At 33.5% G+C, this 14514-nt stretch overlaps 1 protein-coding gene across 2 annotated transcripts; it reads left to right on the top strand.

The window, feature by feature from the left end:
* Positions 1-6926: 6926 nt before the first annotated feature.
* On the top strand, positions 6927-14309 carry TRANS11 (translocase 11). Of its 2 annotated transcripts, none has more exons than XM_079037099.1 (8): positions 6927-7264; positions 7365-7442; positions 8023-8246; positions 9315-9762; positions 10831-10895; positions 11833-12026; positions 13615-13823; positions 14042-14309. In XM_079037099.1, the coding sequence occupies exons 1-8, from the start codon at positions 7109-7111 to the stop codon at positions 14222-14224; spliced, it is 1557 nt and encodes a 518-aa protein (XP_078893225.1). In that variant the 5' UTR covers positions 6927-7108; the 3' UTR covers positions 14225-14309. The 2 variants fall into 2 exon arrangements, with proteins under 2 accessions (XP_078893225.1, XP_078893233.1); XM_079037107.1 differs by having other exon boundaries at positions 7124-7264; positions 8034-8246.
* Positions 14310-14514: the final 205 nt, after the last annotated feature.

Genomic DNA, 14514 nt, shown 5'->3' with positions numbered 1-14514 from the left:
CTTTAGAAAATCATTTCTTTGAAAAGTTTTCTTACTTCCTCAGTTTGAGTCCAGATTTACCTGAAGGTGCATCCGAATCCCTCAAACCAAGGCTCTGATACCAACTTGTAACACCGAAATTTTCGAAACCAATTTTTTCATTTAAAATCGTTTATCTCTTAACACTTTTCACAAAAATCTCCATTTTGTTTAATTTACAATACACGACTCTTTTTTTTTAATCAATTAATAAACCAGGATCCTCAAAACAAACGCTTCCTCTGGTGTGTACAATCGAGCCGGTGTCGTCCCGTGATCTTGTGATAACCTGAAACACATAACACAAAACACTGTAAGCACAAAGCTTAGCGTGTTCCCCAAAATACCACTCTAACACATATTAGCCACTCGAGGCTATAATCTCTGTTGACCCTCCGGTCAACATGTCTTAGTGGGACCCTCCAATCCCAGCTCTCTGTGGGCCCCTCGTAATTCTATGGACCCCAGGGTCCTAACTCTGAATCATGCATATCACATATCGCAATAAATCTCAACATATAAATAGCATACAAATATACTGGCACATAATACTAAAAACACCACATATAGCACATATTAGCCACTCGAGGCTATAACTCTGTGGGCCCTTGGGCCCTAACTCTACGGACCCTCTGGTCCTAGCTCTGTGGACCTTCTGGTCTTATCTCTGATATACACACAACATAAGTCACATAGAAATAATGCGGTGCCACACATCACATAGATAGCATACAATAACTCTGTCATATAACTCTGTTACCACTCTAGGTAAAGTATAGTGAGAAGACTCACCTGACTAGCAGAAAGCAGATATCCTCATACTTGAATCTCGAACTCGCCACCGTCTATCACATAAGGCAAATATTCTCATGAAAATAACTCTCGAGACTAGACTCAACCCTCTCTTGGCACCCTCTTAAGGGTAAAAGACCATTTTACCCCTCTCTTGGCCCAAAGGCCACATTGCTGACCAAACCCTAAAAGTCAACAGTCAAACTTTGACCCGACTCGTCGAGTGCACTTGGGCGACTCGATGAGTATACACGTGTCCACTAACTCTTTTAGTCCCGTTTGGTACGTCGAGTCCCTCCCCATGCTCGACGAGTCACACCTGTCATGAATCGCGGGGCCACCCCGACTCAACTCGCCGAGTCTCAAGAATAACTCGACGAGTACCGCCTCGAATCCCAGTCCTCTAATCCCCTTCTGACTCACTGAGTTATTACCCAACTCGGCAAGTCTACTCAATGAGTGATTTACGTGAAACCCTGACCCTACTCGCCGAGTCTCAAGAACAACTCGACGAGTTCATGTCATGCACAAACTCTATTGACCTCCTGAGGTCAGATCTGTGCCCCTAATCCATAGATCTGGGCTTCCCAAGCATGAAAGTCACGTAAAGTTCGAATCTTGATGCTCATATATCAATTAGATGGCATCAATTGGTGATTTAGCCCCAAGAATGACAACCTAAGTCCAATAACCCCAAAATGACTCATAAAGCTCCAAGGGTTAAGGTCTCTAGACCTCTTTGAGTCCAGATCCAAAGCACAAACTCGAGAAGGGACCGAATGCTCTACATAACCATCTTCCAAAGGGTTAGAAAACCCTAACTCTATGAATCAACACCCAAAACTGGAGAAGGTCCGAAGGAATACCTCAATATGAAGCCTCTGAACTCTGAAGTCACTAGATTCGCACCTCCTTCAGTCTCCTCTTGCCTTGGTCACCTTCTTCTTCAAATCACACCAACAAAATGATCAAAAATGGCCTCTCTTCTCTCTCAATCAATCCAGATCTCTTAGGGTCTCGCTCTGGAGTGTGGTAGCCGCTAATGACGGCTATGAGGGCCTTTAAATAGGTCCCAAACCCTGGAAATTAGGGTTTCATTAAACAGCATGGACTCGTCGAGTCCACTCATGGACTCGCCGAGTCCAGTCGTGACCTGAATGAGAATCCGCGACCCTACTCGGCGAGTCTAAGCTCCAAATCGCCAAGTTCTTCCACAAACTCCAAATATAATTGAGTAAAATAATATACCTGAGAATCCGGATGTTACAGTTTTTCTCTTTTAGAGACTCGAGTTGAGCTTTCTTAAATATATGTGGTAAGGTTGGAGTGGATTATCATTGTTCAACGATCGCACCTGACAAGGTTTGGCTCGTTCTTTATGGTTCAAGGCCTTTGTTGCCATATCATTATTGTCTATTTTGTATCAAGATGTATCCCAATCATCAATGAGATGTGTTTAAGTATCTGAACAAGCCTTTAGTTCCTCGGGAAAAGATAGAATTGGTGTGCTACTCAACATAGATTTCAAATTTTTGGAATGTTGTTTCTTGCTTGTGTTCCCAGTTGGACTTTGTTCCCTTTGCTATCCATGTAATTAGTTGTTTGGCTATCTCAAAGAGTTCTTGGTTAATTGGCATACTCTTGTAGTTAGAAGCAAAGTCCTTTTTAGGTTGCCCTTATTACCAAAAATAGCTAAAAATGATATTAGGAGAGATAATTATAATTTATTGGATTATTATATGATTAATAAGCTGTAACGCCCGTATTTCTAGGCTAAACATTGGTGTAATGATGTAATAGTTAGAGTCAATAATTGTAACTTAGTTTAAAGTAATAAAAATGAATTATTTGAGTATTATGTGAATTATGTGAATTTATGTGCATTATACTTATTTATAAAATATAATAAGTTAATAAATGAAAATAAGCGTCAAAAATAAAATAATAGATAAACCCGATATTTATGAAGAACGTTGTAGTGGTTGTTACAAGGATTTCGGAATATAAAGAAAGCCGAAATCCGAGTTATAACGAAGAAGTTATGACCTGTCGAAGTTTTGCGACAAAACCAACACGCCGTTGTGTGACGTAAAAAATGAGTTTACGATAAAGGACTTTTAGCCTTAGCGATCTAAATGAAAGTTGTATTGTACATTAAACCGAGAGCATGCATAAATAGAACGCCCATATCTGACTTCGTATGAGTAAGTTATGATTTTTCCAAGTTTCGGCATAACAGTATGCAGCCCGAAGTTCGAATATTAGATCGACCGACTTTTAGCTGACATAACCTAAACGAGAATTGAAGATCTTGTTAATAGGAGCTCAACGGTAAAATGACAGACAAAAATGGACGTCGGATGACGAAATTATGAATTTTTAACAGTTTTTCCTGTCCCTACCTGTTAAAAAATGTAACTTTAAAATAAAGTCAAAATTAGTCGATAGTATCTAAACGAAAGTTGTCGAGTACGTCTCCACCTACACGTGAATATAAAGAACATTGAAAATAGAGCTCGTATGTGAAAGTTACGAAGGCTGTCCGAGGGAACGCCCCACACAAGAAGAAGAACTCCCCGCGTTCGCAACCCATAGCTTCAAAAGCTCCACGTCAACCTAGCAGTCTTTGGACACCTGTTCACATGAACGCGCTGCGTACAAGGGTACATCCTGCACTCCGGAACGCGCTGCGTTCCTCCGCAGGAACGCCCTGCGTAGACCCCAACTCACCAGCTATAAATGAAGATAAACATGTCATATTAAACGTAATTAAACAGAAATACATGACTATTCTACAAGAAACCTCACAACGTGGCGACTACATTTTGCCTCACTCTTAACCCTAATTATGAATAATACATGACTATTCATAGGGAAAAGACAAGTCTTGGGCTTTTAACTTATACTTCATCAAAGGGCCCCATTGCTATCATCCATGGAGTACTTTGAAACCCTACAAAATGAATTAAACATAATTAATGTCATATTAAACGTAATTAAACGGAAATAATATAACATTAATTTCACTAACAAATTATTTTCCATTAACTAAAATAAATTAAACAGAATTTAATGTCATATTATTCATATGATTAATATTTTAGTATATGTAGCATCATCGTAGTTATCTATTAGCTAAAATTTACCTTTTTATTTTATTTATTTTTATTTTAGAAGTTTATGTCTTATTAAGGAATATATTCAAAATTTGTTGAAACCAAATAATTTTTTTAAAATTAAATATCAAAATTTTATATCGAAGTAATATAAAATTTACTGTATTTATATTATGAAATAAAAACCGAGACATATTTTTATCTTTAACTCAAAATCATATACTTATATTTTTAAAATAATATAGAAACATACTATTATCTCTATAATATTTTTTTATAATAACACATCATATTTTTTCACAAAAATAAATATATTTGTATAAGATAAATGAAGATAAACATGTAAAAATTAAAAAGTAATAAAATAATGTTTATATGATTCAAATGTTTTTAGATAAAAAATAGAAAACGAAAATATTTAATTATGTATTTTAGTTTGAATATTTTAGATAAAGTTCAGACAATTTTTTTTATACATTTAAAAAATATATAATAACAAAGTTGTGATAAAAGAGGGCCGAAAATGTAAAAAGAAAAAAAATGAAAGACTACATTTGTAATATTTCAAATGATCTTTGTATAAAATTTCACAAATGATCCCTAAGCAAGTTTCATAAAATAGCAAAAATAGTCTACATTTAAAATTCTTTTAATTTAATGAATCCATCTAACGAACATTTATGATAAGGACCATTTATATGCAATGTTTGCTCCATAAAGATGGGATAATAACTTGAAAGGGTAAGGAACTTTCGACTTTTTTCACATTTTGTCACTAAACTTTTTTTCGTTATCTATTTGCCATTGAACTATTGAAACTGTTCACATTTTACCCTTATGACCGGCTATTACCGGTCATAAGGGTAAAATGTGAACAGTTTCAATAGTTCAATGGCAAATAGATAATGAAAAAAAGTTTAGTGACTAAATGTGAACAAAATCGAAAGTTCGTTTCCCTCTAAAAAGTTCAATGACTAAATGTGAACAAACTTTCTATTGTATTATGTTTTAGCAAATTATTTATTTTTGTTTAATTATAGCAACATTTGTTGATGAAGAAATCTATGAAATAAAAAAATAACAAAACCCTGAAAATATATTTAAAAAAAAACAAAAAACCGAAACCGAAATAAAAAACCAATGGTTTGACATTTTCCAAAATAAAAAAATCAAAATTTCCAATCTGATTTTGGTTTTACAAAAAAATGAACCATTCTCACTGATGTGAATTATGACCATTGGTTTGGCATGCGGAATTTGTGACATCCCATGAATACGTAGTTACAACATCGTCTGAACTCGTAATTCATAGTAAGGGGTTAGAGTATCATCGCATGAATACGTAGTTACAACATCGCCTGAACTCGTAATTCATCACCAACAGGTTATGGGCCTGTTGGTGTTTCCACTGGGTTGTCTAGAATAGTCCGTGGTCGCCATCTATACTCTGGTAGATGACTACATCGCCACATTGCCGGTTAAGGTTATGATATCTCCTTTCATCCTACATCACCTATTCATCATCATCTATTTACCTAATTATCATCACTTTCTATCATCACCTATCTCTCATCATTTTATTTCATCACACACCAACTATTTCATCTACCTATGTTTCATCCGTAACATATTTGTAGATATAAAATAAATATACCGTTTAAATCTTTTAAAACATGTATAAAATCGTTCATCCAGCATATACAACAAGTATTCAAATAATATGCACACATAACACGTAATTTATATAAAATACTTCATATCTATATGTAAGATGAAAGTAACTATATATACCATAAAAATCCCATAAATGCTTCCTAACTTCAAACCCTAAGGTTTACTCTACTAAAGCTTTATATTCTCGGCTCTCAGGACCTAGAAGGGTCCAGATCAATAACACAAACTTGCAAGAGGGGTTTGAGGCATTCAAAACCCTAAAGATGAAGTGATTCAAGCCCTAACCCCAAAAATGGAATCTACACAATAGGGAAGGATAAAGGGTTAATTTTTGTACCTCATAATGAAGCTCCTTGCTTGAATAACTCAGAACAATAACTTTCCTTGGTCCCTCTTGCTGGAACTCTTCTCCTTTCTTGCAAAATCACACCAAAAAGCTCAAGATAACTCTTCCTCTCATTCTACACACTCAAGCTCGCTAGGGTTCTCACTTATGGGAAAGGTAGTCGCAATTGAAGGCCATAAGTGCCTTTAAATATGGCTCGAGCCCAAAGATTTAAGGTTTCTGCCAACAGTGCGGACTCGTCGAGTCGCCTCACCGACTCGTCGAGTCCATTCATTAATCCGAGTCATCAGTCGCGACCTTACACGACGAGTTGAGGCGTCAACTCATCGAGTCTCTCTTCTTAATTCAAAAGAAAAATACTTAAATTATGATACCTGGAAATCCGGATGTTACATTTTGTTTTTTTATTTCATAGATTTCTTCATCAACAAATGTTCCTACAATTAAACAAAAATAAATAATTTGCTAAAACATAATACAATAGAAAGTTTGTTCACATTTAGTCATTGAACTTTTTAGAAGGAAACGAACTTTCGATTTTGTTCACATTTAGTCACTAAACTTTTTTTCGTTATCTATTTGCCACTAAACTATTGAAACTGTTCACATTTTACCCTTACGACCGGTAACAGCCGGTCGTAAGGGTAAAATGTGATCAGTTTTAATAGTTCAATAACAAATATATAACGAAAAAAAATTTAGTGACTAAATATGAACAAAGTCGAAAGTTCGTTACCCTTTCAAGTCATTATCCCCATAAAGACCATTTAAAGAAAAAGGTTTGATAAGGACTATTTCAAAAAAGTAAAAAAAAAATAAAAAAGGTTTGACAAGAACCATTTCAAAAAAATAAAGCTAAAAGACTATTATTCTCTTTAAAAAAACAAACATGTTTAAAAGAGTACTACTACTAGACATACTTTATAGATAAATATTTCATTAGAGTCCCTTTTAACTAGAATTTTCCAAAGAATATCCATTTTTGAAGGTGCAAGTTTAAGTAATCCGCGAAGTACCCTTTACAAAAATCTTCCCAGATTAGAAACCGATACTCCGAGAGGGGCCATCGATAATTCCAAAGCAAGCTGTCTGTCTCCTTCCCCCATTCTCTGCGTATGGTGTGCAATAACTAACAAGTAACAACACATAATATGATCCCTCAATGGCTTCTCTAATCATGCCATCTCATTCTTGGTGTTCATCCCTTAATTTCCCTCGATCAGGGCTTCTAAACCCCCTAATTCGATCGCCTCAAGCAGTCACCAATAGCTTTCCTTTAAGTCCTCATTTTTCTTCCCGTTTCTACTTCAAGGGCAAGGTAAAGTAACCACACGATTTTTAACTGTAATCAGAAGTTTTTTACTTCTGTATGTATTAATATATAATTTTTTTGATGTTTTTTGTTAATTTTTTTCCAGCTATCGACATTGAAATTTCAGAAATATGCGTATTCTTCTACGAGGCACAGACTCCTTGTTGTTGCTACTATGGATTGGGTATCTTCCGCCTGTTGCTTCTTTAACATTTAATCCAAGGTCAACTCTTAGGAATTTTTAAGAGAATTGGTCCAATAACTGAGATGAAATAACTTGCCTACGATGAAAACCTAATTTGGTCGATTTAAGAAAGTCTTAACTCTACTTCACTACTGAAACGATAGAGATGCAAAACTTCTCTGGTTGTAATAGTACAGTTGTGGGTGCCATTTACATGTATTTGACCATTGAGCTATGGAGTTTGGAATTCCTTTTTCGTTTTTCCTAATTTGATCTTGCTTAGTGATCTAGCGTTTAGAATAATATCATCTTAACTAAAGATTAGATCTATTTTTTCAACTTCTCTATTTCGTATATAAAAGTATAAAACCACTTTCTTGCACACAATTCTGAAAAAAAAGGTGAAACTTTGATGCATAAATACGCATTGATGATTGAACCCTACAATTCGTATAAAAAACCACTTCTGTAAGGATTTGTTCAAGGTTTAAGTACAATTGTGATAATCTTTCTTAGAAATAGATTCATGGTATGCATATCTATTATGATTTCAGTTTACTAATGTTCTTCAATTTCATAGGATATGTCTAGTTTTTCACTAGATGATAGAGGTGATAGTGATGGATCTATTGGATACTCCTTTTCATCAAGTGAAGGTGAAGAAAGTGATGGAGATGTTATATTGAATCCAATTAATGATGTTGATATTCCAACATCAAGTGAGAAATTTCGTCAACCTGATGATTCCCTAACAATATCTGCTCAAAAAATAGCAAGAATGGGTAGATCTCGTAGGAGAAACAGGTATGAATAAGATTCTTCATAGTCATTTTGTCAAGTGTTAAATGCAAGAAATAGGAATGTACTTTTTATATATTTGTTTATTATAGTACCCTACATTTCCAGTTTGTCTTATTTGAAAAATCTACTCGATTATAGCAATGAAATTCAAATAGAAAGCACTTTTTTTCTATTCTAATTGGCTAGATTCTTGAAAGTATAATGTATTAATAAAAAACGTATTGAAACAATGAAACTACAAAGCTATAATTAGGTAATTTTCTTAAAATACTATATCTTAACAAGTAAATTACTGAAAGTACAATCATGTAATAGAGAAAAGGGTTAATCTCATAAAAGATCTTATATCTTGTGTTCTTTTGCGGATTAAACCTCAAATTTATTTTTTTGCCTGAAAAAGACCTTGTATTTTTTCATTTTTTTTTCCGAAAATACCCTTCAACCTTCTAACTGCATCCAAATAAACCCTCAACTTTTTTACTTTTTCTCGAAAAAAACCTCACATTTTACAATTCTTTTGGAAAAAAAAAGGGCCAGATCAGAAAAAAATGAAAAAACACAAGGTCTTTTTCAGACAAAAAAGTAAATACGAGGTTTAATTCAGAAAAAACACAAAATATAACGTCTTTTATGAGATTAACCCTAGAAAAAAAGAAGCTACAATGCTATACATTGCTATTTCTTGCATCTAACCCTTGTTATAAGCTCAAATGCCTTAAATACCCTTACATTTGCAACTTTTTGTCTTTTTTACCCAAAGTTGTATTTTAGGTCCATTAATGCCTCAAATTTGCAACTTTTTTTTTCTTTCCAATTTTACCCTTTTTGCAAATTTATGTGGTAAAACTGAAAATTTCTACCAAACTTAAGGGCTTTTATGAACTAAAAAAAAGGGTAAAACCCGACATTTCTTCCAAATGCAAGGGCTTTAATAAACCAAAGGGTAAAATTGAAAAAAAAGTTGCAAACCTGAGGCATTAATGGACATAAAAACTTACAAACTTAAGGGTTTTTACATCATTATCCCTTGTTATAACACCTTATAACCCAACTCAAAATTCCATATTTCAGGATTAAATATGGAATTTTCATCAACATTGGCCTTATCACTTTCCTAACAATACTTCTCCTACTTTTGGATTCGCACGCGTGGCGTATAGTGAAACTCCCTTTGCCACCTTTTCACTTAATATGCCCTTTTATAGCCTCTACCTTTTTAGTGTCATGTGCTGGATATATTTGTGTGCCTTTATTTAGACTTTCAAAGATGCAACAAATTATCAACAAATGGCCAGCTAGGCATTCCTCTAAAAAAGGAACTGCTACAATGGGTGGATTGTTTCTCATTCCTATTGGTGTAATTGTTGCTGAAGTTTTAGTTGGTTTTAGTTCTATAGAAGTTTCTGGAGTATCTATAGCAACTGTAGCTTTTGCTACAATTGGATTAGTTGATGACTTCTTGAGTTTGGTGAAAAGGAGGAAGGATGGGTTGTCTCCTTGGATAAGAATCTTGTTGGAGGTAAAAGATTTTTACTAATTTTCAATCTTCAATCGTGATTGTGTGGAGGGCATTTTTGTCTTTTTGCACGTATGAGATGTTGAGCAGGTTCCCTGTTCTATCTTGTTATGTAGGACAAAAAATTACGATTTTGTCACATTGGCATCAGTCCCAGTGACTAGTCTAGTGTTTGCCAAATGCGGTATTATTTGTTCATACGAGGGCATTTTTGTCTTTTTGCATAGACGGGATATCGAGAGGGAGTCCATGTTCCATCTTGTTATGTGGGACAAGAAATTACAATTTTGTCCCGTTGGCATCAGTATGTGTCCCATTTACAAACTTTCTAGGGCTATTTTTGATGACAAGGATGAGGAGGGCATTTTCGTCTTTTGGCATAGACGAGAGAGTGAGGTGGATCCCTCTTCCACCTTTTGGGGTGTGACAAAAAATGTGATTTTTGTGCCATTGGCAGTTTGACATCAGTCAGAGTCCTTGTCCAATGTGTGCCAAATGCAGTATTATATGTTCATAGGAGGGCATTTTTGTCTGTTTGCACTCACAAGATATCGAGAGGGAGTCCCTATTCCATCTTGTTATGTGGGACAAAAAATTACAATTTTGTCACATTGGTATCAATATGTGTCCCGTTTACAAGCTTTCTACGTCTGTTTTTGATGACGTGGATGAGGAGGGCATTTTCGTCTTTTGGCACAGACGAGAGATTGAGCGGGATCCCCGTTCCATCTTTTGGGGTGTGACAAAAAATGCAATTTTTGTGCCATTGACAAATTGACATCAGTCAGAGTCCGAGTCCAATGCATGCCAAATGTGGTATTATTTATTCATAAGAGGGTATTTTCGTCTTTTGCATAGACGAGAGATTGAGATCGAGGAGTCACTGTTCCATGTTCTTTAAAAAAAAATACAAAATTTTGTCCAATCGACATCAGTGTCTGTCCAAATTCACACCAAACACAGTATAACCTGTTTTGTCATGTCATGTCATGTTAACGAGTTATTACATACATGGCGTTTTTTTTTTTTTTTTTTATTTTTATTTATTTATTTATTTTTTTTATTGGACAGGTGGCAGTTGGAACATGGTTCTATTTTTGGTTATGTTCAAGGAACATATCATCACCTTACAGCATGTATACTTTCTTGTAACTATTTTGATGGTAACTCTAATATCTTTCCTAAATATATCAATCTTTCACTCAAATCCTATATTCCTCCATGTTTTTTTCCCATTCTAGAATTTAAATTTATCATAAAACTATCATATTCATATCTTTTCCAGAATATCCTGTAGAAATTGTTCATTAGTAGGTAGACATTAATTTTGACATGTTTACCTATTATATCCAACCATTTACAGATTTTCCTTTTGTTTCTTTAATAATACGTATTATACGTTTATGACATTATAAATGATAACTAGTCTGGTGAATCTTCATAAATCTATTGTATAAAATCAAAGGTCTACTTTAATTTCTTCCTTTTTCAAAATTGTACATTGAAAACTTCACAAAATTATATCAATGTCATCCAAATACAAAACAATTTTCACTTATAGAATTAGGTAGATTTTCCAGAGTATAAAATTGAAAATTTAATGCTATAATCAGGTAGATTTTTAAAGTAGGGTTATTCTCATAAAAGACCTTATACTTTGTGTTTTTTTCCGGATTAAACCTCATCTTTATTCTTTTCATGAAAAAGACCTTATGTTTTTTCATTTTTTCCAAAAAAAAACACTTAACCTTTTAAATGTTTCCAAATAAACCCTCAACTTTTTTAGTTTTTCCTGAAAAAACTCTCACATTTTACAACTTTTTTTGGAGAAAAATGACTGAAAGGGCCAGATTGGAAAAAATGAAAAAAATAAGTTGAGGTTTAATCTGGAAAAACACAAAATATAAGATCTTTCATGAGATTAACCCTAACAAGTAACAACCCTTTAAAGTACAATGATGTAATGGAAAGAAATGATAGATTCAATAGTTTTATTACCTTGCTTAGTGTAAATATAGATTTGTGAGTGGAATGTAAATAATGATAAATGACCGAATTACCCTTTTTGTGCAGTAAAATGGTGGTGCCGCTACCTCTGCCGCTAGGGCTGGTGTGCATGGGTGGTTCTTATTTAGTGTTGACTTCATTTTGTTTTGTGTCAATGGCAAATGCAGTGGAGTTGACTGATGGTCTTGATGGATTAGCTGGAGGAACTGCTGCCCTTTCATTTATAGGAATGTCAATTGCAGTCCTTCCAATTTGTTCAGGTTTCTACTTTCTCCCCCTCTCTTTCACAAAGTTTTTTTTAAGCCAAACACTAAAAAAACACTTAATACTTTCAAGTTTCACCATTTTATCGATTTAGCCACTTAACTGTTTTCTTCAGTGAATTAAGAGTTAAAAACAATTATACTTTTCTTTTTGATGGTTTAAAAGAACCCTTTTACTTGTGCACCTCATGAGTGGGCCCCGCTTTTTGTATTATTTTACTACATTGCATTACTAAAATTACTTTAAAATGTTAGGGCTAAATGCTAATTAATCTCATAAAAGACTTTATATCTTGTGTTTTTTTTTTCTGGATTAAACCTCAAACTTTTTTTTTTCCTGAAAAAGACCTTGTATTTTTCCATTTTTTGCGAACTTGCCCTTTTAGTAATTTTTTTCCCAAAAAAGCAGTAACATGTGAGGGTTTTTTTGAGAAAAACTAAAAAAGTTGAGGATTTATTCGGAAACAGTTAGAAGGTTTAGGGTTTTTTTCAGAAAAAAGACAAAGTTGAGGGTTCTTTTGGAAAAAATGAAAAAATACAAGGTCAAGATGAGGTTTAATCCGGAAAAAACACAAAATATAAGGTTTTTAATGAGATTAACCCAAAATGTTATTACATTCTTTGTATTTATTTATTAAATCAGTTTACTACAGTAAAATAATTATTTTATAAATATATTTACATATCAACATACTTAATTTATGGTTAAAATTAAAATCATATGCTATAACTTAAAACGTTATAAATTAAATGCATGCTTTGGCTTTCTAAAAAAGACATTTACGGTTTTTAGCTCTTAGGTGAATAATTTCTACATTTTCCGACATTTTCTCAAATATCTTTTTAAACTTCATTTATCCACAACACTTGGGCTATATTTGGAGCTCCACTGCTAGCTGATAAGCTAGTTTATTTTTTGCTATTTTTTTTAAATTGTCATGTTTGGCAAGCCAAAAAGTAGTTTATAAGCTAGCATTTTAAAAAGCTACGTAGACTAGCTTAAGCTTTTTAAAAAAATTTCAAATATTCCCCTTAATTAATTATAAAAACACATTCTTTTAAATGTCCTTTTGTATCATTTTATATCTTTCAGTTAACTTATCAACTAGTTTTTACCAAATGTCATTTTTTGTTAGCTAGCTTATAAGCTACCAACTAGAGGTTTTTAGCTAGTCTGCGAAACATAGCCTTAGGCTATGTTTGTCATGCTCGCTGAAAAGTTATCTGATAGCTTATCTGCTGGCTGACAAAAAATGACGTTTGGTAAAACTAGCTGATAAGCCAACCGAAAGATATAAAATGATATAAAAGGACATTTAAAAGAACGTGTTTCTATAATTAATTAAAGGGTATATTTGGAAAACTTAATAAAAACTAGTCTAAGTAGTTTTTTAAAAAGCTCGCTTATAAGCTACTTTTTGGCTAGCCAAACATGACAACTTAAAAAAGCTCGAAAAATAAGCTAACTATGGCACGCCGAACACAACCCTAATGGAAAAAATCAAGCCATTTAAAAAGAAGTCGAAAAGAGTTTCGGAAAACATTGAAATTGAGATTTACTTTTTTTATTGTTATATAAAAACAGATCTTGCAGTTTTTGGAGCATCAATGGCAGGAGCTTGTGTTGGTTTCCTTTTCCATAACAGATACAAAGCTTCAGTGTTTATGGGGGATACTGGAACTTTAGCATTAGGTGGGGCCCTCGCTGCAATGGCTGCTTGCACTGGAATGTTCTTTCCCTTGCTTATATCTTCTGGAATCATCATCTTGGAAGCACTTTCCGTTATACTTCAGGTATCATTAATTCATTATCAAATATCAATCACTTCCTATCATAATCGTTTTTGATACAACATTCCACGATATGATATAAGTCAATGGACTATGTAAAACAATTACAATTGATTTAGCAAATTCTAATTCAATTGACAAATCATTACATGAACTTATAAATTGTTAAAACCATGAGTGTATAAATTGATGAAATGTGACACATGTTTGGTAATTGGTAGGTATCATACTTCAAATTCACTAAACGATTACAAGGAATTGGAAGGCGGTTATTCAAAATAGTTCCTTTGCATTACCATCTTGAATCATGCGGGATAAAGGAGCCTGTTATTGTTGCGGGTGCATACATTATTTCATGCGTATTAATGTTATCGGCTGGATATGTAGGTCTTATTTCGGTATAGGTTTTATTTATTCTTGAAATATTTATGTAATTACCTTTTAGATTTTATTTACATAATTGCTCATATCTAGTCGATTTTGATTCTAGGGTGGTGTTTTTTTAACTTAATGAAGATAAGACGTAGTATATGAGTGGTTGTTTTTTTATTTAATACAGAAAGAACGAGTCAATAGAAAAAAAAAGGGTTTTATGTTTTTTTCCTATTAGGTCTTGACTTCATTTATTTGTTTCTTATATCTTTTTATCACTTGGTGTGCCATAGCTAGATTATTTTTCGAGTTTTTTTGATGT

Source organism: Lactuca serriola, chromosome 1 (genome assembly GCF_051521515.1).
Source record: "Lactuca serriola cultivar US96UC23 chromosome 1, Lser_US96UC23_V15, whole genome shotgun sequence".
NCBI lineage: Eukaryota > Viridiplantae > Streptophyta > Magnoliopsida > Asterales > Asteraceae > Lactuca > Lactuca serriola.
Note: the sequence above shows the minus strand (reverse complement) of the source record. Positions and strands in the feature narration are given on the sequence as shown.

What these genes read in the sequence shown, in the direction of transcription:
- TRANS11 (XM_079037099.1), top strand. Translation starts at nt 7,109, where the DNA reads ATGGCTTCTCTAATCATGCCATCTCATTCTTGGTGTTCATCCCTTAAT. An exon ending in TTGTTGCTACTATGGATTGG is followed by an intron (nt 7,443 to 8,022) that starts GTATCTTCCGCC and finishes TCAATTTCATAG; the next exon opens with GATATGTCTAGTTTTTCACT. An exon ending in CACTTTCCGTTATACTTCAG is followed by an intron (nt 13,824 to 14,041) that starts GTATCATTAATT and finishes GGTAATTGGTAG; the next exon opens with GTATCATACTTCAAATTCAC.